Source organism: Ptychodera flava, chromosome 6 (genome assembly GCF_041260155.1).
Source record: "Ptychodera flava strain L36383 chromosome 6, AS_Pfla_20210202, whole genome shotgun sequence".
Classification (NCBI taxonomy): domain Eukaryota; kingdom Metazoa; phylum Hemichordata; class Enteropneusta; family Ptychoderidae; genus Ptychodera; species Ptychodera flava.
In genome coordinates, this window is record NC_091933.1 from 44,417,381 (window position 1) to 44,444,661 (window position 27,281).

The window sequence follows — 27,281 nt, forward strand, 5'->3', positions numbered from 1 at the left end:
TTTAAGTTAAATAAATCTTTCACTGCACATGGATGTATGCAAGACTATTCGATAAAATGATAATTATATTTATTCATTTAAATGAACCTCAGCTAAGATTCCAGAGACATTACCTTTGAGAAGACGCCGAACCATAAAAACATTATATAGTGTAACGACAACAGCGTGCAAGCTTAACAAACGACCACTTAATGTGCAAAATGAGGTTATGAAAGTATCTCAAACTAACCATAATGAATGCTAGCCCATATCGTATTTGCCAGACAGTGCATTAATTTTAAGAGACGTATATGTTTATCAATTAAAGCTGCAAACATAATATCTGATACTAAAACAGAAGAATGTTTCTTAGTTTAACATACTATCAACGAATCGCATGACGGTGTATCTTAAGTCCATATACATACTGAAACCATATCTGCTTTTGTAGATTGTAAAAGGTCATCTTAATGTTATATTATTCAGCTTCCATGCTGAATGCAGGGTTTACAACTTAGTTCCTAATCACCACAAAACACTTCCTGTAGGTAGAACGCCTATCCAAACAAACCGAAAACGTAAATATTAACATAGCTAACCAAAAAAGAGCTTCATGAAAACGTGTTCGTGGGTGATTGTATGCTGGGTGGGCGACGCTTCTTTCGTATCACAAGGCGGAGAGTCAATTTTTTGCAAGGCGGGAAGAAGAAGTACCTTCGTTTTTAGCAGACATTTTAAACGAGCTAGGTGGACAGTCGAACCATTGTTTTCGGAAACTTTCGTTGGAAACCGTAAAAGTATGAAGCATATAGAGGACAATCAGTTGCTGTTATGGTGAGGAGAGGGAAGTGTGGAGTTTAGTTTGATGTAGGAAAGTGGAGAAGTTCATCGATGGGGTGGGGTAGATAGAACACGGGTGGACGTCGGAAGTTTTGAAGCAATAGGACAATTACGAACAGCCTTCACATCTTTCCCAATTATTTGGTAGTCTAAAATACAGTAGATTAGTAAATAAAATGAACAGCACCGGTTTCTGAAATTTCTAATCCAAAAATAATAATCCAAAAACAGTGTGGTTTATAAGACACAAATCATATCATTCTCGATCTGACTTCTTGGTTCATACCACTTTGTACTTTGCACGGTTAGAGTCCGCTGGTAAGTTTAATTATCCTACAAATCATATTTTATCGTGAAGGGCCTTAATACTCAACAAGGACAGAAGTATGTACACTGGACGATCTCAATATGTGAATTGCAAGTTGATGGCAACCTGACAATTTTAAGACGCCTTACAATGGTTTATCGTTTCGCAACAGGTACATTTTACCAACAACAGTTACGCCAATACCTATGAAGAGATTGAGCTTGAAGGCAGTACAACAGCGGTACTTCAGGACATGTGGTTTGATCGTAAAAGACAGCATTTCTACGCATCTACAGACGCTATTGTGAGTATAATTTATCTGAGTGTAATACAGTAACCTTACATGATCTTCAGCATCTTCACTACGGGTTTACCGCGCAATATGTAGATTCAATTTCAACATCATACGGTGTATACCAGTTAGCATGGTAAGTTCGCATATTATTCTCAAAACAGGGCGGTTAGTGACGAAACTGACGTATTGAAAAGGTTTCTCTTATTGCAACCTATCGTAATATAACGTGAATATAGTCTATGTTTGAAATTGATCTGCCCTGTAAATGTATTAATCTACATCGATATATTTCATCCCGAGAACCTTCAGTATCTATAGTCCACGGTTGAGTTTCTTTATGATTATCTTAATGCTGTAACCCTGCAGTGCGACATTCTATGGCCGTATTTAGAAAAATTAGTATTTTCAGGCACGTAAAACCAAGTGCATCATTTTATTTCATTAAACATTCGTAATTTCGCGAGATACAAAACGTTTGGGGGTATTTTCGGGAAAGTAATTAAACAGCTTCAAATAACATCAAATTCCCAAAACTTCATTCTAACCATCCGTCGCCAATAGGGGATAACTGGATGTTAATGCAGTTGATATCGCTTGATGGGGCTGATACAATGAAAAATGTTGAATGTTTTACCATAGAAAAATCAATGCTAAGTTTGCAGCTCTTTAGACTTTAAATTTATTGAAAAATGACGAAAACAACTTACTCGTAATTCCCAGAATTTTGAAAAACTTTACATATACCATCTTCCGTTTCAATTCACGGGAAAGAACTCGAGGCATTTATGTTGTTCGTTAGTTCAAGTAGCCTTGCCACTCTTAATGCATAGAGATGAAATCTTCACATTTGTTTTCAAATTATTGAACTCATTTGACATGAATTTGTAAATATATTTTTCCACTAACATTAAGACGTTAAAGCGATTCTACATTGATTTTACTACTAGGTTCACAAAGTCAAAGTATCTGAGTGTAGTCAGTATTCAAGCTGTGTGGACTGTATGGAATCGCTGGATCCTTATTGTGGATGGTGTACCCTGGAAAAAAGGTAACTTTATCAGATCAGTCACAATGCTGTTATTGATTGGTTAAATATTTGTAATTTGTTTCATATTTAGTACGTCTTTTAATTAATGATGTTAACAACTTAATCTCTCAATTTCGAAAGATGTTCTACGAGTGCAAATTGTGCCAAGTCCAATCTTAATTCAAGATGGCTGCATATATTTAACAAGGATATGTGCTTAAAAATAAAGTCAATAAAACCTGAAGACAGTGTACCTGTGGACGTAACAAATCAGGTAAGGGGATGCATATGTAATGGGGTAATATTTTTATATATCGACCTACTTCCGTTGAGTTAACTTATTTTTTACGAGTGGTGTTGAGGTTGTTATTATACGCTAACATAACTTAAGGTAACATGAAGAAGAGACGAAAAATTTCGCAAAATAATTACCTTTGAATGAAAAAACGTTTATAATCTATAACATTAACTAAATTACGGAAAGAAGCGACCTGAATTTAAAAAAGCTCGGGCAAATGTAACTTTAACAACGTCCTCTTAGGTTGAAAAACACTTGTGCAAGTGTGAGCATACAAAATATTAATCTTGAAACTGGAAGAAAGGCAATGGATCTATATATATTTCGGATTAATAGTTAACATTTTTGCGCTAATTTCATATCTTCTAATATATAAAAATTCCAAGTCCCGCGTAACCAGACGAGAACCAATACTTGAAGGCTGAATACCGACTAGTAAAAAGCATATGGCAATTTCCTCGAAACGCTACAACAGTTGAACCATTAGTGAGTTTCTAAACCAAATGAATCGCGTATTCATTTAACACTTTTAGTTGTACCTATTTAAGGTGGAGTGCACGTAGCACAGCGCATTTTGCTTAAATTCACTTTCAAAAGGATTCATACAATTTTAAGTAATCTGTTTACGTAAGATTGAATAATTGGTTGCCTTCACCTATAGGTTATCAAGCAGTCGTAATTTGGGTGAGCAAGAAATGTTATTTTATGCAAATCTATGCAAACCCGATTTCCTAGCTTCTCTTTTCTCCCAATTTAAGATATCAAAACTGTTACAATATAACTCCACTCTGGCCGGGTCAATGTTTATGAAATGTTCACATTATGTTCTTTAAATACTATATACAAAACGACTATTCTGTTGGCAATAAGCTTTATAGTTCTTACATTTTGAATAAGACGCAGTTTAATTTTGCGTATCATGATTGTCATCACTGTTATTGAGTGTCAGTCTTTCAACCTCTCCCATCTTTAAATGAGGATAGATTATGCAAAAATGGTCATTTTGTCTACATATTATCTTGCTGCTGGTGGAATGCAAAAATCAGAAAATACTTTCAAGTTTTCGAATTCAATCAATCTTTATCACTAATACGAAATGGAGGTTTTCTACCCAAATATATATACATATTTCGTCTTTCGAGTAAACTTTGATTGTGTAATTTTGAAATACACACTATGAGGGGATTTCCTTGTCATCTTTGATGAGAAATATCCCTTAAAACTGTGTTGGTTACGGGGTTATCATTATGTCAATTGCAGATTACCTTAGAATTATTGAGCTACCGCAATCAGATATTAATAATACGTATATGTGCAATTATGGGGCTTCTTTCTCACAACCGCCGATAAGAGTAACCAGTACCTGACCTGTGACACACCACAGCTAGAGAACCGGCCACAACTACAACCGGGATCAGGTAAGTGTAATTCCTGTATGATCTTGCGTTACAACTACAACCGGCATCAGGTAAGTGAATTCCTGTATGATCTAGCGTTAAAGATCTTGTTTATAACATTCAATAGACTCAAACAAAAAGCCACCGGAAAAACAACCCCTTAACATTATATGTTCAGACCAAACTAGAATACAAATTCCTTGAATTGGATTTGATAGTCGCTGTGGAAATTGATAAGAACTTATTATAGTAAACGTATTTTCATTTAAGTATGATTAGAATCCATAAATATCTGATTCATTTGAACGTTTCAAGTTCCATGATGGAATAGAGAAGTCTGTCATATTCGAGCGAAAAAACAAACGAATAGAGGACAGGTGACATCACTGCATTGTTTTGATATTAAATAAATTATCTGCGTACGATGACTTTCAGCAAATTGGCTGGTAAAAAAGTCATGGTGTCCTTGTATTGCAGAAGAACGATTCGTTATCGGGATTACCCCCTTCTGTCTTTGCATAAAAAAACAAAACTGAAAATCATTCAAGTTCAATGTTGATTAGGTTAAACAATTGCAGCCGTTGCAAGGTAATTTACTATAATTCACGTACAGGTCGGGATTATCGGTCTGTGAATGTAAACAGCTAGGGCCGGGTTTTGCTGAAATCCTCTACTTGATTGACCGTTCATCTTCATACTGAGAGATTAAGGTTTTTCGGTAACTTCGAGTCAATAAATCCGACACGACATGTATATGTAGATAGGATATGTTTCAATGTAACACTTCGATGTTGTGTTGTTTTTTGCTCACGTGTTTACACACGTGAGCATATGTCGCAGCGATGTCTGTCTGTCTGTCTGTCTGTCTGTCTGTTGGTCCGATATCTCAAAAACGGCTTATCAGATCAGATTCAAATCTGGTACTTATATTCAGTTAGCAAATGGCAAGAACTGATTAGTTTTTGGTGGGTGTGGCTTGAATACTTTTTACTCATTTGCATAATTAATGGTTTTAGAAAAAACGGATATACATTAAAAACGACTACACACAATTTGATGAGATTTGCTACAAATGTTGATCACACCAAGATATATCAGCAGTGGGAACCATTAAGGGGTTACATGAAAGATAGTTGCTAATTTGCATATTTAATGAACTTTCCTAATTAGGGATATATGTCTGATTTGACTCGATCAAAATTGACCAAACTATACTATTATTTAACATTACTGAAAGTCATTAAGCGTTTTAACTTTAGCCAATTCCTAATTTGCACATTTAATGAACTTTGCTAATTAGGGATATATATTTGAATTGACTGGACCGACGTTGATGAAACTTGCTACATGTATTTGGAGCTACTATGATACAACATTTTTGAAAGTCTTTAAGCATTTTTACTTCAGCCAATTCCGAATTTGCATATTTAATGAACTTTCCCAATTAGGGACATATATCTGAATTAACTTGATTGTAGTTGTTGAAACTTGCTATATACATCAAAGATACTGTGATATAACATTATTGAAAGTCAAAAGACATTTTTACTTCAGCCAATTCCGAATTTGCATATTAAATGAATTTTTATAATTAGGGATATTTATCTGAATTGACTTGATCAAAATTGATGAAACTTGCTATGTACATTAAAGACACTATAATACAATATTATGAAAGTCATTAAGCATTTTCTCTTCAGCCAATTCCTAATTTACATATTTAATGAACTTTCTAATTAGAGATATATATCTGAATTCACTTGACCAAAGTTGACAAAACTTGCTACATATATATAGATACCATGGTACAACATTATTGACAATCATTAAGCATTTTTACTGAAGTCAATTCCTAATTTACATATTTAATGAACTTTGCTTATTAGGGATATATACTGGGATTTACTTGATCAAAGTTGGCAAAACATGCTATTTACATTGATGATTATACCTGGTTAAAACAATATCAAAAGTCATTTCACATTTTCATGTCAGCTAATTTATAATTTGCATATCTAATGAGCTTTCACAGCTTGGCATATATGGCTTGAAGGACTTGGCCAACGGTAATTACACTTGCTATATAAAATGGTGATACAATGACAGCAGTAAAAGAACTTTAATATTTTATTTCAGCTAATTACATATTTGTATACTTCATGACCTTTTAGAATTAATCGGCGGTGATTATTGTTCATTATGTTGATCATAATACTTTCAATGAAGTTGCAAACATGTGGCAAAGGTTCAAATTTACACATAACTGCAATATATAATGAAACACGTGAGCATTTTAAGTTCATATCTGGTTCAAATATTTTAAACTGCAGTGTAAAAATCTAGTGAAAAGACAATTTTTGAGAAAATATAAAAAGACAGGCCTAAAAGTTGAGTTTATTCTTTCCAGACAACACGACTATACAACTGTATGTTAGAAGCAGCGAAAGACAAGAAGATTTTGTTCACACAGATTTTCACTTTTATAACTGCTCTGTACATATGTCGTGAGTACATGTTGCTGTTTAAGTTATCAGTTATTAGACTGAATATACAACTACAACGACTAATACATGGAATTGAACAGAAAATATTTTCATTTCACCAGTACATTGGCCTGGACAACTTCACCAAACTGAACTGAGTACGTCATGACAATGATTATCTATGTTTAGCTATGGTTAGACCATATGAGATGATTGATTAGGTCAATTCTGGAATAACACATAGTGAAGGCGTATAATTGAGTTTCATAAAGTTTAACTTTACATTTTGGTAACTGCCATTAAAAAATAAAATGGACAATTTTTGATTTTTCAACCTTTCTTGTTATCGTCTAATCCCTAAACAGTATAACAACATATTTGTAAGCCTTAGGCGAGCTGTTGATCATTAACGGCGACAGGAAAGCGAAAATTCAAGAGAAGCGAAAATGAGTCTAGGTGTTTTATATGTTGTTCAGTGTAGAAGGTTAAATGAATCCAATTTTTACTTTTGTTTGTATTTTGCAAACTGTTCCTTTCTCTCTGTTTTATTATAACACGTATCAAAGGCTCAAAACGGCCATTAAAATACTCGGTATATGACAGGTGGCCCTAATTGCATGACAAATGAAAATGTCTCAAAAAAGTATGACATGGTTTTTTGTTTTTTCTTTCATATCTGAGTAACAAGCTTCTTTGAAACCTTTATTTAGATGCAGCTCGTGCGTGAGCAGTAACTGGAGTTGCAACTGGTGTGTGTACGAAAACAGGTGTACACATTATCTACATAATTGTTCATTGGATGATTCTACGTCAGTTCTATCGGTCGGTCACAGCGTAAGTTACATAAATTACAGTGACAATTACATGTACATGGCTGCTTTTCTAAGGTCGTGGTATAGAATAAGACCTATGAGGAAAGTAAGAATGGGTATGAGCTATAATAATCTTTATGGCCCTAATACGGCTTTTGCGGCCCTTGTCGTACGGAGGAAGGGCCCAAGCGTGCGAGGGCCCGTACGCCGTACGACCAAGGGCCGCAAAAGCCGTATCAGGGCCGGCCGTAAACGTTTTATCATAAACCTTATGGAATGATAAATATGTAGTTTACATAATATTAAACATTCTTTAGGAGATACAAATGCGTGCGATATCAAATATTTATCGCCATTTGTGTCAGTTTTTTCACAAATACGATGGCCGCTTCCCGTCGCGGATTGCCACACATAATGACGTCATTTGTTTTCCTGCAGATTTCTAGAACGCGCAAAGCAACATCCGTATTTTTACGTGACCTACAGAGATCCAGGCTGAAATTGAGGTGTAAGAAGGACAAAAGCGTGATGCCAGTTTCTTGTAATTTATACTGAACAGGCATGCACTTAGGATACACAACATTTCACAAGAATTTAGAAATAAAAGCCTATGTCACCTTTGCGGCTCCATTGTCGCTACCCGCAACTGCGATCTGAGCGAGCAGACGTTTCCTAATCTCGCGCTGGCTTTGTGTACGAATGGAACGTTTTCGGACAGCAACGCGCGTAATAGCCAGAATCGAGATAGTTCAGATATGCACGCCATTGCCCATATTCGGTATCGGGCCGGGGCGTGATACGAAAAAATGCACGGATCTGAAGGCGCTTTCTCCCATAGCTTTACACAGGCACGTGAATGCAGGTATATGATAACATACCTGACAACACTCATGGACAAGTATCAAACCCTTCCAAATAATGAATTCATAGCAGATAAGTGCGCTTGTAGCAATTTATATTTCAGAGAGCCTAGTCGTTGGCAAATGCTGTCATTTGCATGTGTAATCATTGTTTGCATATGAATCATGTGCCAGTCAATTTACATAGCCTCTCACAAATCTGTTTTACGGTATGGTATCGTTTTATGCTGATTACTCTCTAGTCTGGAATAGTTATAGGTTCGAATAAACTAACAAAGACAGATACAAGAAATAAGAGAAACAACCTCGAGTCCATAACGTTGTCACTCATTTACCACAAACATTTCGAAGGTAGGCACTGCAGCGTCTTATGATTCTGTCATATGATTCTCACGTTAACAATAATCACGAAATACAAATTTAAACATTATTCACCGATATCTTGGATTTCAGAAAATATATATACCTCAGCTTGGTTAACTATGTCGGTTGTCCTTTATCCTTAAAGAAAAGTTATGCTTCTTTTGAAATGATTATTTTCAATTGCGGACAAAACATCTATGTGAATTATTACATTTATGAACAGAGTGCACAACTTCAAGGACAATCAATAGTATCTGATTTAGGAGATTTAATATTTAGTTTAGTGATCTGCTTTCTATCAATTGATTTCTGCCTTCTTAATTGCATTTGTGTATTAGTAGCGTAAACAGTGAAGTTGTAATTCATGATATCGTAAAGGTACTAAATGTGAATGGCATCTGTGACAAAGTTCCCTTTGTACATTTTGTTTTCACTAGAACCTGTTCAATGTTAGCAATACCATCGGCCAGACATTCTGTCCTCAACTTAAAAGGCAAAATGAAGAAGTTTTAATACCAGTCGGTGTTCGTACTGAGATAAAAGTTGAAACTGTTTATCTGTATGACAATAAGGTATCTACACTTTATCAATCGCACACAATTTTATTCATATTCATCACATTTTTTAAAGTCTAGCAAGTCACTTGTATTTGACATGGAAACTTAAGTACAAATGATCTGAATATTAAGTACAAATACGATCGTTCTGTTGTCAATTACAAACATACATGATTATTTTAAATGATTTTTCATGTGTGATGTTGGGAAGTCTTTATACAGCTATGGCCACACTTGGAGAATTCAAACATTGGTTTGATTAACACATAAGTGTGAAGTAAAAGAATAGACGGTTCAACTAGTCCTCAATCTTCAAAGAATCTTTATCTACCGACGTTTCGGTGACGCATAAGTCATCTTCTTCAGGGTAACACTGATAAAAGGAAGGCAATACATAGCGATAAAATTCAACAATGCTAAAAACTGCAAAGTAAAAATACAGTACAATGGGTGACTAAAAAGGATTGCAAAACATCGTGGAGTGAGTAAAAGTACAAATAAAATTTGTTTTGCGTAGAGAAATGCTAAAAACATAGTCTGAATGGTGAAATTCCGTACCTAAAATATTAAAACAGATAAAAGTTTGGGTTATAACTAACCTTCAAGAGTCCGTAAAAAGGCCCGTGTGAAAGCCTGTACAGCTGGATAACAAGTACTGATGAGTAAGAATGGCGGACCACCTAGGGCTTTGGTTCGGAAGGGTAGGGCAAAGGGCTCCTTAGTAAAACAAGAGAGAGGTAAACAAAAGAACATCGAGGGTGTCCCAGAGATGGGAAAATGGGCTCTAGCCTTCACGAATGTTAATACCGTGGGGTGTTAGTGTGTTGAAAAGGGTGATGTATTTAATTTCATGAAGCCCGCTTTGTCGAGTGCTGGTGATGGGTATTTTACAAAGTCCACTGGTTGAAATGCGACAGGATATGAGTGGTTGATTAAAATGTGCAGAGACAGGGGTAGGTTTGTGAGTACGAATGCTGTAGATATGTTCATATATGCGTTTTTTAAGTTCACGTTTAGTTTCTCCTATATATTTTTTGTTGCATTTATGACAGGTGATGATATAGATAAGGTTGCGAACACTTAACACATTGACAGTCGGAAAATCTTACTGAAATAAAACTAAAACGTATCTTACAACTCACCAGGATCTCAGAGGTTTCGAATGTGTTCTTATGGTTGAAGGAGAACCCCAGATTATTGGAGCGACCAGACAGAGTGAAACGTCAGTGACATGCAACATGAGAAAGGTATTGGGACATCTTTATTCATAATTAAACATTCGGTAAACATTTAGGGTCTCTATGGTCAAAACAAGATCCATGTACATCTCTCATCATAAATGACTGAGTAAAAACTATTACATAAAGTTTGGAAGTCATGCAAGCTTTTGTAATTGGATATTTATTGGCGGTGCCTTTCATTTAGGTAAGGATAATGACATTGCCACAATTTTATTTGTCATAGCAAATAGTGTTTGAATGGAATAATTTCATTTCGTCTACAGGGCACTATCGAAATCTACACTATGCTTTCAGGAAACTTTAGGGTAATTTCTGACACTTTGAAGTTATACATCAACCTTGTCTTGTACTCTAAGTGACTTTATAGAAGAATTGCTTCAATTCTCGATATCGCAAATAGGTCAAAAGCAGAGACTCTGTCCCTTTGTGACCTTGGGATTGTAAAATCGAAATACTTTGTAACTTTAACGCATCCGTTATTAGGCACGATGTGTATAAACTCTACATAGGTAAATCATCAATAGAGATTAAATATGGCAAGAGCAAAGACATATCCAAACTTCAATTTCATAAGATAAAATATGTTTTATTTATTTATTTATTTATTTTTGACGCAGAATAAAACTATCATACAAAAAGAATTTTGGATATAAGGGGATTGACTGGCACAAACCATGTATCTAGGCTAATCCCCTGAACGCGGAAATTTCCGCGTCACCGAATTAATGGCCTATGACTCCCCAGGGAGTAAATAAACTACGATCAAGTAGAACAAAAGTGCACAATGTTTGTGAATATGACACCACCCGTGATATTTGTAGAGCCATCATAAATTGACAGCCAGTTCACACCTCAAGTGAGGTATCTTTTCATACAGAAATAATTTGAACCTAGAGCATTTGTGCCGGGGAATCTTGGCATGATATACATACGTAATAGTCAGTTACCTGTTGACTTCCCTTTGAACTCAAATCTCTTACAATCTTTGCCGTGACTTGCGTCGAAGTCTGTGTTAAGTGACTAATTATCTTGCACTATGCAGTATACTTACAAGTCTCTAGTCCAAGAAATGTCAGTTGGTCTCAGTCTGAGGTGGAATAGTGATCATGAAGTCGATGACGTTTATGGATATAAAGGTATTCATGTAGTCATGACTAAACTTATGTATCCTTTTTGCATAAACTAAGCTTAAATTTATTCAATGACCCAAAACAACATTCAGTTTGGTGTTCAAGATCGCATGTGGTATTTTGTCGAGTTCTCGCCGAATACTTAAAAATGCCAAATATAATCATTCAATTTGTTAGACTATGTTAATTGTTTCAACTTTAAGACAAATAACAATGTAGATATTCTTAAGAGTTCATCGAGTAAATCAGAAAAGAAATCAGCTATAATATTATACCCTGAAGAGCGTCGTGTATGGTTGTATCACTTTCACAATTTGAGTAATTTGACGGAAAGATCGTTAGATATTGAAATAAGTATCTTATAAGACATACTTTTTACAGGCTGGCATAGTTCTAAAATCTACACTAAGTGAAATTATTACAATACCATGCCACTATCAAAGTGGAGAAAACCTTGCTCCTAGACTTTAACAAAAGTCGAGTAAAATGATTACATGCAAAAAGTGACTTTTGCAACTCGGTTGACATAGAAGAATCCTATAAAAATTACCTTAAACATGTTGAAGTAATGACTAGTATTGAAACAAATCCTAAATATTCACTCGGGTTCATTTAGAATGTTCTCAGTCCTATGAATGCACTTGCCTACGACGAAAGAAAATCACCTTTTTAATATCTCTTTAGTGACACTGTACAACTGTTCCACGAATCGCAGAGACTGCAGTGAATGTTTGTCGAATATAACTACTAGGCTACCTCTTAATTGTGGTTGGTGTGGAAAAAGCAAGAAATGTGAACTTGAAGAACTTTGCGATTCCGATTGGTGGGATTTTGGTACAATGAACAATTGTGATCCGCCATCAATCACACAGGTATTTGAGTTGTAATCAAGATATCCACAAAACGGGTCAGATTTTTTGGTCAAACTGATACCGTATTTTCAATCAACCACCAAAAATAGCTGACACGAGATCTTCTTGCAGACTAACTTTCTAAAGGGACATTGTTTTCGTCAATTTCGTTTCATAAACGGTCTCATTTAAATATTAAATCTTTTGTATCACGGAAGAAGGGCGAGTGTAGTAAGAATGCTGTGTATCATCTCAGAAGAGGAGATGTATTATATAATTTGACCCGAAATACCTGAATATTGACAGAAACTAACTTTGAAGGAAGCCCTAGCTTACGTTATGTACGTTGCGAAAGAATTTCCGAACAGCAATGCACTGTTAGCTTGTATTTTATTTTTGTATTTGGCACTCAGAATATCGCCGTTGTGGTACGTCGTAAGTCTTTCTCTTTTTTCTATTGACATAAAGATTGACATAAATAACCTGTAAGTACTCTTTATCTACGACTTCTCTGTGACCGGGACGGGAGCATCATAGGTTGCAAGTACGAATCATACTTAAAAATAATGAATACATGTTTCTAGCTGACGCAATAAGAATTGACGGTTTTACAATTAATCTCAACGATAACGAACTACATATTTTATATACGTTCAACAGGTTTGGCCTATGTCTGGTCCATTCGAAGGGAATACAGAAATTGTCGTTCAGGGTACTAACTTGGAAAGGCACGCATCAGACATTGTCAGTGTCACTTTGGCTAATGCATCTTGTAACCATATTCCTGGCAGATATATTGTGTCAAAAAAGTAAGAGCTTTAACACGATGTGCGTAGAGGTCTATGGAATCAAATTTTCAATTGATATTTGTAATATTCAGCTGTTGGGTAAACCCTTGAATGACAGACATGATCAAGTTATTACCCCTTCATAGCAATTCACCATGGCGACATGATGCATTTTCTAGTGCAAATGTTTCTACACGCTAATGACATTATTCAAATAGACATTTTTACCATGTAAAATAAATCCAGTCAAATGCACAAACGAATCTTTACTAAAGCAACGTTACTCCTACAAAGAATCCGAACGAATTTTCCATAACACTTTGCAATCTAAATAATTTGACTAAGCTGCTTCTGTCTTCTATTTCACAGACTGGAATGTAAAACAAGTGCGCTTGTAGCTGACGGTACGGGAAATGTCGTAGTGACGATTATCGCTAATAATGGCGATGAACAAAAAGCATATTTTAATGAAAACTTCACATTTAGGGTAAGTTTTAGTAAACATGGACTGTATTCATATGCAATGACTTATCTTTTCAGTCTTTTATCCACCGGTTTACTAAATGACTTCTCATTTCTGGGAATTTAATAAAAGTTATGTATACAATCACTTTATTAGAACCCAAGGGTTCTTAACTTCACTCCAAAACTTGGTCCAAAGTCGGGTGGCACAGTCGTTGCTCTTCATGGGGAATACCTCAACGCTGGTAGAATCATTGAAGCATATTTTAGCGGATCACCTTGTCAACTACATAGGTAAGAAGCATTTAGAAACAATTTTGGAGAAGATCATGTTTTACAAATGTTATCCTATAATGTATGTAATATGATACTTTTTTATCAAAGACAATTAATGTCAAACTCAGGTATGTACTGCTTATTGTAGAGGCGCTCAACCTTTGTGGTCGATAACGCATTGTATGCACTCTTACCTTTGACCTTTGAAACTTTTGCTCAGCCTGATAAGACTAGTCACACCGACGTATCTGCGCGCTAGTTTCGGGTCTGGCATGGCCAGACCATTGATGACACACCAGTGAATGGACGAGATTAGAGGCGGCTTGGCAAATTGGGGTCTGGATTACACGAGAAGGGTATACAAAGTACAAGGAGGATGATAACAAAGGTTTTCTATCCTAGATCTGTAGTAAATAAGATCTTCTATTTTAGAATGGATGATAGAAACAACGAAACAGTAGTGTTCTGCAACACCACGAGTACGAACATCACAGATTCTGCTGAACTTTCGATGTATTTCGATGGCTCTAAACGGTTGGCACCCATAGACAAGAAATTCAATTTCACTGAAGACCCATCAGTGAAGAATATTAATCCACTGTCCAGTATGAAAAGGTGGGTAATTTCATTTGACACTTGCCCTCGATGGTCAGACTCCAATATACAGACGCTGAGCTAAATCTTTTAGAAACAAATTATGCGCTATTAAGTATTGTTACATTTATTTGACTAATTTTGGTCTTCTTTGAATTCAATTTTACATAGTCGGGCTTAACAAGACCAGATCCATTCAGACACCTTTTTTAACTTTTGCGCGTTCAACAAGATTTTGATTTGAGAAGTTGGCATGTATTAACTGTTGCTATGACATATATCTGTTTCATACCTTAGATTTACTTATTTTTACTCACTGAGGTGTTATTGCTCCTTTTGCGATAGTGCATTTCATCATAGCTTATCAACGCATTGTTTGAAAATCAACATATATTATTTGAGCATGGCGTCAAGGAACTACAGCATGCAAATTTAATGACGAATCTCAGAAAGTTTCAGTACCTGCGTCTGTTGTCGTATTAGACAGGAGTTTAGTGTATTTTAGATTTTTGAGTGAGCATGACTTTTCTATCCTGCGCTTCTGTGTTGGCTGATTTTATCTCATTTACATTATCTACCAGTTGCCGCCAATACGCGCTGTTTACAAATAAAAAATGAACGAATAAATAAATAAAAAATAAAAAAGATGAACAAGTACGTCAATAAATAAATAAATAAATAAAATCATGATGTATTCAAAATATAAATGATGGACTGTCATCATGCATTATAAAGTTTATATTTTATGAATTGTATGTATTGCCTCAGGCTGAAGGTGTAATGTCGGGTTAATTTGCACAGTTTGTTTTTTTATTCAAGTTTCATTTACTTAAGGGTTTCTATTGGTTGTTCAATTTTAGCGGTGGTCGCAAAATTGAAGTCACCGGTACGTATTTTAGATCAATAAGGCAGCCTAGAATGTTGATAACAGCTGGAAGACCGTTTGTATCGGTAAGTGGCGCTCATTATACAACTAGTCAGATCACTTTGACACAAAGATTAATGATAACATTACACTTCTCGAGAAGGCGGGAAAATCTGACCGACGACAGATATCATTAGACAGGTCTGATGATCATTCTTAGTAATATACTGACGAGAGTCATACATCATGGTTCTTTCCTCTTCTATTCATTTGAAAAAGAATAATGGTAAACATGTCCTGAAACATCCTCGATAAAAACGTCTTTAGTTTCTTTCCTTTTACAAAAACGGGAAAGGTTTAGGGAAAGAAGCTCTGAGAGCTTCTCTAACAACTAAACTTGACCAGCCAGAATATTTGTGTCTCCGACACATTTTATTTTGATAATTCTTTGTAGGAGCAGCCATGTGACGTCCGCTCATTCGGCGAAATGGATTGCATCTCACCGACTGTCGACATTTCAGTTTTATTGCGGAATAATCAAAACAAAGATGATAACGAGGTTACTGTGGGATTTATAATGGACGCTGTAGAGGAGGTTAGAAAACTTGAATTTGATTTTAACATCGTAGATGATCCAGAATATTACCCGTTTATGGGAGAAGAAAATATAAAGGAACATCACGGAGGACAATTGTTTGTTCGGGTAATTTAATATTATAACTATATGTAGATACATCTATCACAGTACACAGGAGGGCATTTCTCTGTCTGCGAGCTAATGATTCTGCAGTCTCGAAAGAAGTAAAGAAATAAAAGTACGCACGTTTTCATCAAGTTTCATTCACTTTTTCGGTGGAAGATTTACTTTGAGAAATAGGAAATGATTCTTGTCTCATAAGTTGATTGCTCATCCCCTGGCCTCGTCCAAGTAATACTAAGATTGCGGTATATTTTTCGAGCAGACCTACAGAAGTAAATGTTTCTAAATGCCCGATACAGTAAACATGTTAAACGATAAATCAATATCATTAGGGGACTTTGTTTGTCAAATTGCAGTGACATCTCTACAACTGAATGCGCCCATTATAGCTATAAGACCCACTTTTTGTTTTATGTCCATTCAGGGTAAAAACTTGAATCTTGCTGCAACTGAAAGTGAAGTAACAGTCATTATTGGACAAGAAGAATGTAAGGTCATCAGTTTGTCGAACGTTCAACTTAATTGTATCCCTCCAGATACCCAACCAAAAGGTGTGAACAAAAGTGGAAATCCGACAGAGAACGGTCTTCCAACAGTTATAGTGAGTTTAGCAATGATAATCTTATTGCACTTGTTTCGGAATTATTTCTGTACTGAGTCGAGTATAGGTTTTACTATCCTTATTGAGCATTTTATGTTACATAAGAAGGAGACTTTATAAACACATACATACATGAATGCCGACCTATGAGAGAAGAGATACATAATTTCATTCAATAGTGGTTTTGGCTGTTAAATCCATCCTTCCGTTACTTACATATATTCACCATTTATTCCTAGTTGCTTTTATTCCAAAATGAAGGACAAATATGTAATATATATATCTTTGGGGTTTTATGAAAGGTTTGGCGAAATCTGATTGTCGAGATAAACATAAAAATGTGGCAGTTTGATCGGCAATTTAATTTTCGCTAGAGTCGATCATAACACCCATCGGACAGTTTCGAGGCAATCGATGTTATTTGTTATGTTCTATGAGCTTACTTATGTGATTGTAAGAGAGTTCTATACAAATGTATTGTTATTTATCGGGCACGTTTGTTTTGACTTTAAAATATTTAAAATCATGGTTTCTTGTCAGGTGGGAATCGGAAATCTTGAATTCTTCATTGGCTATCTTAAATATCCTGTTACTGGTCAGGCTAGTCTGTCAGTACCCGTCGGAAATATCGTCGCTGTATTTGCACTGTTGGTCGTCGTTACTACTGCTATCGTTGCAGTATATTATCTACGAAACAGAAAATTGGATAGACAGATAGCAGAGGCTGAAGAAAGACTGCAAACAATAGTTATGGCAATAAGGGCCGGACCGGGTAAGTACACAATTCTGAAGACTCTTGGTGCCGTTGATCCCCAACAGTTTATGTCCTTGTACATGTTACTGTTAATGAAAGCGAATTTGGGTTATTTGTTTCAGATTTTGTTCTTCGCAAAAACACGTGAAATATGCTGCTGATTTTGTGAATCTTTCAAGAAATACAATTTACCGATGTTTGTGACCTATAATTTTATACGTATGTTTGCAATATTTGTACAGTAAAGTGAGCAAGTTGGTAAATATTATGTGGATTCCACATATATTGTCATGATTTGTTTCATTATTAAAAGTGTACGAAGCAGAAACCATTATTATTATTTCATAGTATGAAATTTGTAACTTATCCCTATTAACTGGATACAAGCAGAGCAATATAACATCGCTAGTATTATTTTTAGGACGATAAACCAACTATATATTGTTGTAAATCGATTATACGGGCAATTATTAACAACTGAGGTATTTATTATTCACCTGTATAAAATATGATAGTTTTTTACCGATGTTACCATTTCAAATATGTTCAACAATAATAAGTATCTTAACTCCCCTGTCAAGATATAAGTGTCCCGTTCTCAGACTACCGAAAATATACTGCAAATATGATATATGATCTACACACTGCTAAACAAGAACTCAGACGAAGTTTACAAGTAAGTTTTCAACATAAACGACCTGGAAATTCCATTGCGTAGATCGATCATTTGAATTTACTCCATCAATATGTAAGAGTGCGTTCGTAATTTTTCTTTGGGCTGCGACTTTTTGTGCCAAAACATTTGAGTATCACATTTAGCCGGGTAAATATACAAAGGATCTCATCATGTACAATATTTTCCTTACTGTTGTTGTTAGCAGACCAATTGATAAGTTCATGACTCTTAACGGACAGTTAATACAGTAATGCATTTAAGCTTATAATGGATGCAGACTGAATCGGGTAGATAAGGGGAATTCTAGGTTCAGGCGAAGCTAATAAAATCTCTGTCCTTTGTTACTCTTCGATAAAATTGCACCTGATTGAACTATTAATAAGCTTATGCGGGAAAATGACATTCGCTGTCGACTGACCACAATTAGACAAAGTTTACTGATTTAATGATAAGGAACTCACACCAAGTTGTTGCCTTTAAACTTTGACGTTTGGACTTAGTTAGAGGCATGTGACCTGTACACTGTCGATCAAACTGAATAATTATTGCTTTTCACCAACTTTATAGAATAATAATGATCGCACCATGGACTTAGCAAAGTTTTACTCCCTGCTCACGAACAAGTCTTTCTGTCTTGTGTTCATCCGCACTCTGGAACAACAAAGTAAGATAACGAAAGATGAAAAGTAAGTGACGTTTTGATGTTATTATAGCATACAGGCATCTGGCTAGTATAGTGTGGTTGGTATGTAGCAATGGCAATGCATTTCTTCGCATTTGAGCTATTTTTGTCTTTTAAAATGCAATTCTCCCGATCAATGCCTTGTATACCTATGTTAGTATAGGTCCTCAGGCATCCAGGTGAAAACGATTCTAAATTCTAATGACCATATCAAATTTTCACTGACGTTACCTTTTGCAATTTTCTTTTTCCAGAAAGGCAATCGGAAGTCTTCTAACAATAACTGTTCAAAACGAGAAGAATATGCTTTATCTACCTGAGTGAGTATTGTGTATGATAATGTTACATGGATGTTACAAGCTTTTCATCGTATTACACAATACGATGGAATTGATAATTAATATTACCAATTACTTGATTCCCTAAACCAAAGGATATACGCAATAACCTAATCGCGTATTTGACTTACTGAATAAGAGTCTTTTGTCCCTTGATCAAGCCATCATCCATATTAATGAACCCTCGTCGATTATTATCAGCACCGACTGATAGAAATTTTAGGACAGGTAGTTGACACATAGGGGTACGTACGAAATTATAACGTCCATTGACTGTCATCCGACGTAGAGAATGATTTTAATACAATCTAAATATTAGGCAAATTTACCCTGTTAAGCAACATAATAAAAGGTTGACCATTTTCAGTGATAGAGCGCGAAGCCACTGCAGTGAACTGCAATAAAACTGCTTACACTAATTAGTTTCAGCTGTAGCCGTGGCCACTTTGGTGTTGAACAAGGCTACTTGATACAGACAAAAAGTCTGCTTGTAAAAGGCAAATTAGCTCTGTCTGAGGCTCGGGTTGTAAATGAGAGTTTACGATTGGCACCTGTGTTCAAGATTAAGATACAATGTAACATTACCATGCACTGGTCCATGTACAAATCTTTTTTATTTCAACTTCCCCAGACAAACTGTCTGCATGGGACATACAATGTTGTCGACTTTGCCAGCTGGCTACAGCTGAAACTAATTAGGGTGAGCAGTTTATTGCAGTTCACTGCAGTGGCTTCGCGCTCTATTACTGAAAATGGTTGTAAAAGGTTGATCATATTCTTGTAAGTATGCTTTTAAAGAATAGCTACCCTGTTGCATTTGTCGCCTTCCATCGTCACAAATGGATGATATCCCCTATTACATAATACATGTAGTCTGTCATGCATAATCAAGAATGTTATTTAGAATGATGATTTTACACAGATGGTAAAGAAGCATCTGTACATTTTTTTAAAACGGACAGAAGAGCGTTTATATAGATTTTGGTGTTTAAGGGACAAAGTCGGCCATTTTTCATGAATTTGTTTGATACGAGATACTACTTATATTGTTTGACAAGTTGAAAGATGCTGAATGAATGGATGACCATGCATATATTCGACCCCGGTTTTAGACACGATACATAAAACAATCGCGAAAATGAATCAATGGTCATGACCATTAATTCATTTTGCGATGGTTTCATTTGTCTAAAACCGGGATCGAATATATGCATGGCCACCCATTTATTTAGCATCTTTCAACATGTCAAACAATATAAGTATAATATTGCATCATACAAAATTCACGAAAAATGACCGACTTTGTCCCTTCAAGTGAATCTTAAGTGTTATCTTGATCTTTTCTTTGTTTGTTTGCACGTCTTGTACTTTGTCTTCCGTAATTTTGGAACACTATCAGACTGTTTAAAGCGGACAATATCCTTAACTATATAATTCATGCACTATTTTTATGTTCATTTTCATTGTATATCAAATAAATGGGAAAAATAATAAAAATTCATATAAAATTTCCGAAACAGAATTTTGGAAGAACTGTTGACTGATGCTGTAATCAAGGCTGATCGCACCAAGAAGGGGACTTTGAAGCTGAAAAGGTAGCAGTCCCTATATTTAATTGCAAAACAATATTACAGGCGCTTCAATTCAATATAAATGTTTCTTGCGGTATTTAACAATGATATTTTATCTCAATCATTTTGGAATAGTTTTCTAGTGTTTGCCGCATCTTGAGATGCGGAAATCGAAATTTTACTAAAAATATTATTTTGTTTTTTTTAATAGGAAAAACTCTATTGTGGAATTTATGTTGACTGCTTGGATTGCAATAACGTTGTATTCTCACATAAAGGTATTTTGTTTTATCCCTCAAATGCTAGTTATACCAATTATTTGGTCCCTTTCCAAAGTATATAATGAACATATCATAAACCTGAAGATGCGATAGATCTGTCAACAAGTTTCGGAATTGCGACGCAGGACCAATAACCAAGGTCGATTACAAAATCTCATTGTAATTGCCGTCATCACAAAGTAGAAACGAAAACGTGATGTTTGTATGTTGGAAAGAGATTGAATGACATATAGATACAGACTGATGTTTATCTCTAATAATACATGATACAATCGTAGTACAGCATATAATTATCCCTTTACAAATTACATCGTACTGTTTCTGATTCAGACATATATTGGAGAATCACTGTACGACCTATTTCTTGTCATGACGATCCGGGCTGATATGGAGCCTCGAAAAATATTCAGGGTAAGTTACGTTGATCAGGAAACATTCATTTGGTGCATGGTTAACAATAGTTGAACAAAACGAATAGACAATTAGTGATACCATATATATATATATATATATATATATATATATATATATATATATATATATATATATATATATATATATATATATATGGTATCTCTAATTGTCTATTCGTGTCTATGTCCTTGTGGGAAATTACAGTGCTCGGTGCGGAAAGCATAGCGTTTTCAATAATAATACAAATTAGGACATATGAGTGCAAGCGCACCTTACTAACGGTATTTGCACGAGTGCTGCGGTGTATTCGCTCGTGAAAGGACTGCCGTTATTACATTATTATTATTATTATTAGTAGTAGTAGTAGTAGTAGTAGTAGTAGTAGTAGTAGTAGTAGTAGTAGTTGTAGTTATATTATAGCTTTGTCAATACCAGTGAATTTTGTGATGTCAAATCCATACATTATTACTGATAATGTATTCCATTATTCAGCATTGCGGCACCACAGCGAGCATAACAATAACTTTTTTTGGGGAAAACGAAAAAAAGACTGCGCATTTAAAAGGAGGGAAAGTATTGGATAAACCATGGAATACACAAAACGATAAATGTTGATAATGGTGCACGATATTGTCTATACGATTTATCTTTTTTTTGTCCTCCCGCATGCACTCGTCGTCTGCTCTGTCTGGCTCGCGCCCAGCATGCAGTCCACCTTCCGATACGCTGGTTGAACTACTACGTTTGTTTACAACATGGTTCGCTTTGTTGCCGTACAGGTGAAACATAACTCAGTACGTGTGCAAACTCCTAGACGATACTGGGTTTTACGCATGGCATATTATGTATGTCAGTGGCTATGTAAACGATGCAAGCGTGAAAGGCCACTCGAACCAGCCGTAAACAGGCCAACAACGGCAGCTGTCATCAACCTTGACTGGAAGTGTCTGGGTCTCGGACCAAGGTCAGATACTGCCAACAATCATGGCGACCGTGGACTCTGCATTGATCTATCATCTCGGCCACCTAATCACTGACTGTAATCGGAGACAACTTTCATTCATCTTTTTTTTCTCCTTGTCTGTGGTTTCACCTTGCCTTGTTTACAATATCGCGACGGAAACCTTCCAGTGTGTTTTGTCAACTGGACCTTTCGAGCACCCGTTTACGTCAAGATTTCTCGTTCGCCGAAATAAAATTGCTCTTCTCAAGAATCCATCGAAAATTAATTTATAGACACAATTATTAATGCAATTTAAACATTTGAATATCATTGTTGAACTCTGTTGATATCGTTTGCAATGAATGCTGTACTACTAGCGACATAATAATGATCGTATTGATCAGCTGATACCATGCAGCTCGCATGCTAACGTCGATGCATGAACATTCCGCTTTCTTCATGTCTGGCATTTCACCGTGTCGGATTTTTGAATCGCATAATATTTAAAGGTGATGTTTCAAGTTCATATAGACGGTAGGGATGCAATTAATTGTCATTTCCTTCGAAAATACATCGTTTTTAATTCCAAATTGAACCGTGAAAGTGCAGCTCATTTTTTTGTGTTGAACGTGCGTGTTCAGTGCAGTGCGGTGTGGAGTGCGTGTAATAGAGTCCGGGCTGATCATGCCGGACGTCGGACGACGCTCACTGGATTCAAACTCAGTTTAAATTTCCTTTGTTATTCGTTTTCTACAACTACAAATTCAAGCAAACTTGCTTTCGTCCATTATGGGCCGGGAGGGGGTGCATTATTGCTTAATTATATATATATATATATATATATATATATATAATATATATATATATATATATATATATATATATATATATATATATATATAATTAAGCAATATATATATATGTATATATATATATATATATATATATATATATATATTATATATATATATATATATATATATATATATACAGATGTCTTCGGGGAAAATTACAGTTCTCTATGCTAAAAGCAGAGCTTTGTAAATTACTTCAAGTACAAAGTAATTATGTTTCATGTATTCTGCCATTCAGACACAAAGTCAAAACAAAAATAACCTATAAGCCCTACACTCTAATATATATGGTTGGGACGTCCTTATATTGCGATTCTAGGTTGTGTTGAAATGTGCTGGTTAAGATTTGTTTTGGTGGCGACATTTTGAAATCGAATCAGAAAGTTTGTTTAACAGGCTTAGATTTGCCAGCATCGATAATGTGTAGCTTTTCTGTGTTTACTGTCTGACCTAACGGGTCTGACCTGATAACTGTTTCATAGAGACAGAACAGAGGGAGGGTAAATGGTATTCGAATCAGACTTGAGTAATCGACACAATTGAAAGTAACTTAAGAAGAATATTCGGTAAACCTACTTGTTTTTCATATAACAATAGGGTCTCGCGAAAGAAAGGGTGAACCGGGTCTTCGAGAAAATTTTGACATTCAACGACCAACCGCCCACTTACTTTCCTGCTCCAATTAAGTACATGTGTGATATGTTGGACAGTGTTGCTGAGAAATGTGGAATCAATGAAGAACATGTAACTCGAAGATGGAAATGTAACAGGTAGTATCTAAATCATTATCATACTTTATCACTTGAAGCCGCCAGAATCGCCTACTGCATGACGTATAGGACGCCCTGACGCAAATATCACATTGTGTATAGTTGTTCATATTTATGACTCTAAAGCTGTTGAAAGAAGTCTCCATTGATAATCTTTTGTAGTGCCGACTCGGTTAATATCATGTACGATACTCACTTCTTTATCCTTACGTGATGGTATTGCTAGTATTGTTTCGTTACTTAGTGCTCAAAATTTTACTCGTGGTACCCTGTAGCTGTCCACACCATATTTGAGACCCAGTCTTTATTTTTGAACCAGTTTACATTTAGGATTATGGGTCAAGATATTGCAGCGTCCTCAGTTAGTGTTTGACATCAATCCATCAAAAGACGTAAAGAGGGGTTTTCGCATTATAGCACAGGCCTTCACTGAGATCTGCTCCAAGACCACTGTAAGTATAACAATTAACCAGATCGCTCGTGGCTTGATGTTGCCATGCGACATCATATTCTATAACAGGCGGTATTTGTACTAAAAACGTACTTTAAGTCACTATACTAACATTTATGAGGTGAAACGAGGAACAAGCCAAATTCCAATGGTGTTACAAACATGCTATATTGTTCTAAGATATACTCTTACTTCATACCCACGTATCAATTTTCCTCTAAGCGATCCACTTCAAAAGCTACTGAGTTATACGAAGAAATTTCAACCTTCAAGACACAGCTTCAAAAATATTTTGATGATGTAAAGGCTTTACCAAGTGTCAGTAAGGGCGCCCTCAAGCGATATCTGGAAGAGAATTTACAGGTTTGTGATATCAACTTACGGAAAAATAGCATTTTATTATTTTATCATTGGAATACCAATCATCGAACACAAATACAAATATTTACATGGACTGACTAAATATATGACATAGACTACTTCAAGGATTGCAATGATAAAATTGCGATAAAGAAGACTTACTTTTATGTACTGTAGGGGTAAAGTTGAATAACATTTTTATCAATTCAACGATTTGTCTTCGTTTATTATGGATCTTACCCATTCACATTGTTTTTGCTACTTCTTCTCCATAATCTCTGGAGGGAATCAAATCTCTTGATAGGTTTGTATTGAAGGAAGGTAGGTGCAGTCATTCTAGACCGACATGTGCAAGTACATAACAGTGCAACTTGCAGCAAAAATTATGTCAAGAATAAATTTACTAAAAGGATACCCGCGAATGTAAGTTATGAAAAGTGACATGTCCACTCCACTTTCCTTGAAAAATATTACTCATGAATTTTACGTGTAATTTGCCTGATAAACTAGCGTGAAATTATTCTTAACATTCATCTCACTTCAATTTTTTCAACCAGGATCAAAGCGATTCCTCTGAGAGACTGATAGCCATTGATCAGCTGGTCAAATTTGTCGTTGACTTCGATTATGAGGTGATGCAAATAATTAACATTTTATTACACGGTAGTTCAACCTTAACCTGCAAGATTACATTCGTACTTTCTACTTTTCTTGGAAGATAAACATGATTTAAATACTGAAGATTTTATAACAACTTTTCTTACTGATGTACTCTGCAATTTAGGATTTGCCGTTCACTCCACATTGCCTGAAATATTGGTAATTCTTCATGAACTTAATTTTTACCCTGATTTATTCAAAAGATTACGGAGGCTTTGCAACGTGATGAGAATTGCAAGACAGAAGGTCATGCAGCTACCGTAAATGAATTGGTATATCGTTTGGCTGAACATCCGTACGAGCAGATACCTAGCAAATACCAATCATTGCAGCCAAGACCTGTTGTTCACTATGATAGCCTTCATCACTTTCCGCCGAATCCTAGACAATACCAGGAACTGTATCTTGAATACATAGCGAAGTACACTAGGCTTCAGCACGACAAGGAAGAAATTCCCTCAAAGGCTTCCTAGGAATGCACAAAGTCACATACCAGACATTTAAACCAGAACCGCAGTCACAATGCAGTCATCTGAAATAAAAATAAAGGTTGATAGATCAATTAACATCCGTTCATTTACATTTTATTCTCGGAGTCAAAATCTTAACGCATTATTATTCATAGCTTCGTAAACCATACACCATACTCAGTTGATTTATATTTTGTTATAGCTTTCCAAGTAAATATATTGTGTCCATTGCATATCCGTGATGTTTAATAAACGCATAAATATTCAATTAATATATCCAGTTGTTTATATTGTAAGATATGTGCAATATCAACAAATGTAGACCGTCAATCACATTGATAATGTTTGTATAGCCCACGATTTATCAATAGCCTTGTATAGATAGATTTTGTTTATTCACTGATTACTGACGGCCTTCGGCTAATAACCTTCTACATTATGAACTATATGAACGTAGCGACGAGGAGGCAATTTTCGGAATATTTCGCCAGCTATTCCATACATTAACGTATCACTAGCCTTGATGTCTGGTTTTGAAAATGCCATTAATATGCAACCATTGTTATGAGAAAAGAGAGTCTTAATTAGATACATTTGTGTTGTTCTGTTACAGCTGATTGAGTTCATTGATATCAAGGTTTTGATGCAGTTTCCATGTTTAACCACCTTTGAACAGATCAATTGGAAATTAAAGACTTACAAATTCATCGAAATGGCGTAATTTTCTCCCGAGGTAGTACCTACGATTTATCAAATGAGTTTGTTCCTTGTTTTGAAAACTAAAAATCTACAAATTGTCGTCGCTCGTTATAGCATATATTTTATTATATTATGGCTAAGGCTGTAAGGGTCACAATAATCATTATTCCATGATCATGTATCTCGTGCAGCTATGTAATTTTAATGAAATGACAGTTTCTGTTTGTAGTACATGGGTTTTGGATACATATATTGAAGATCTTCGTAATAGGTGTTGATAGCGTCACAATAGTCGTAACCTCGCACTAATCGCAGTCTCGATAAGCGTCAGACAGCTGGCTGAGCCAAGCTAAGGAGGTCAGAGCGCTGCTAATAGCATACGCGACACGACGCTGACCCTCGACACAAGCTAGACGGCTGCCAGCGTTTAGCGCGCACGGCTGCTGATGCTATCGAACAGTGTGATATGTTTATCTTAAACGAAAATATATCGAAACGTTTCAATTCATTTTCATTTTTTCAGTCAACTAAGTAGCTTTATAACTTTATTATTGGCAAATCTTGTTAAGGGGAAGCAGGGGCGTTAGCATAAGCAAACATGCTAAATGACGTTCAGCAATGTTATATCATAG

At 35.5% G+C, this 27,281-nt stretch overlaps 1 protein-coding gene across 2 annotated transcripts in view; it reads left to right on the forward strand.

Moving 5' to 3' along the window:
- Nucleotides 1–26,216, forward strand: part of LOC139135918 (plexin-2-like) — a 36,215-nt gene extending 9,999 nt beyond the window's left edge. Inside the window, exons 4-30 of one of the 2 annotated variants that reach the window (XM_070703695.1) lie at nt 1,299–1,430; nt 2,369–2,469; nt 2,590–2,722; nt 4,007–4,164; nt 6,551–6,647; nt 7,337–7,460; nt 9,099–9,233; nt 10,364–10,465; nt 12,274–12,461; nt 13,101–13,249; nt 13,598–13,715; nt 13,848–13,984; nt 14,399–14,581; nt 15,421–15,511; nt 15,880–16,128; nt 16,550–16,726; nt 17,267–17,498; nt 18,062–18,156; nt 18,724–18,842; nt 19,093–19,158; nt 20,697–20,771; nt 21,359–21,439; nt 23,837–24,009; nt 24,329–24,461; nt 24,683–24,823; nt 25,378–25,452; nt 25,684–26,216. In XM_070703695.1, coding sequence (XP_070559796.1) covers nt 10,450–10,465; nt 12,274–12,461; nt 13,101–13,249; nt 13,598–13,715; nt 13,848–13,984; nt 14,399–14,581; nt 15,421–15,511; nt 15,880–16,128; nt 16,550–16,726; nt 17,267–17,498; nt 18,062–18,156; nt 18,724–18,842; nt 19,093–19,158; nt 20,697–20,771; nt 21,359–21,401 — 1,938 coding nt within the window. In that variant the 5' untranslated portion in view covers nt 1,299–1,430; nt 2,369–2,469; nt 2,590–2,722; ... (3 more) ...; nt 9,099–9,233; nt 10,364–10,449 and the 3' untranslated portion in view covers nt 21,402–21,439; nt 23,837–24,009; nt 24,329–24,461; ... (1 more) ...; nt 25,378–25,452; nt 25,684–26,216. Of the gene's footprint in view, nt 1–1,298; nt 1,431–2,368; nt 2,470–2,589; nt 2,723–4,006; nt 4,165–6,550; nt 6,648–7,336; nt 7,461–9,098; nt 9,234–10,363; nt 10,466–12,273; nt 12,462–13,100; nt 13,250–13,597; nt 13,716–13,847; nt 13,985–14,398; nt 14,582–15,420; nt 15,512–15,879; nt 16,129–16,549; nt 16,727–17,266; nt 17,499–18,061; nt 18,157–18,723; nt 18,843–19,092; nt 19,159–20,696; nt 20,772–20,958; nt 21,026–21,358; nt 21,440–23,836; nt 24,010–24,328; nt 24,462–24,682; nt 25,001–25,377; nt 25,453–25,683 lie in introns of those variants that run through there. The other variant, XM_070703696.1, reaches the window with a different exon arrangement.
- Nucleotides 26,217–27,281: the final 1,065 nt, after the last annotated feature.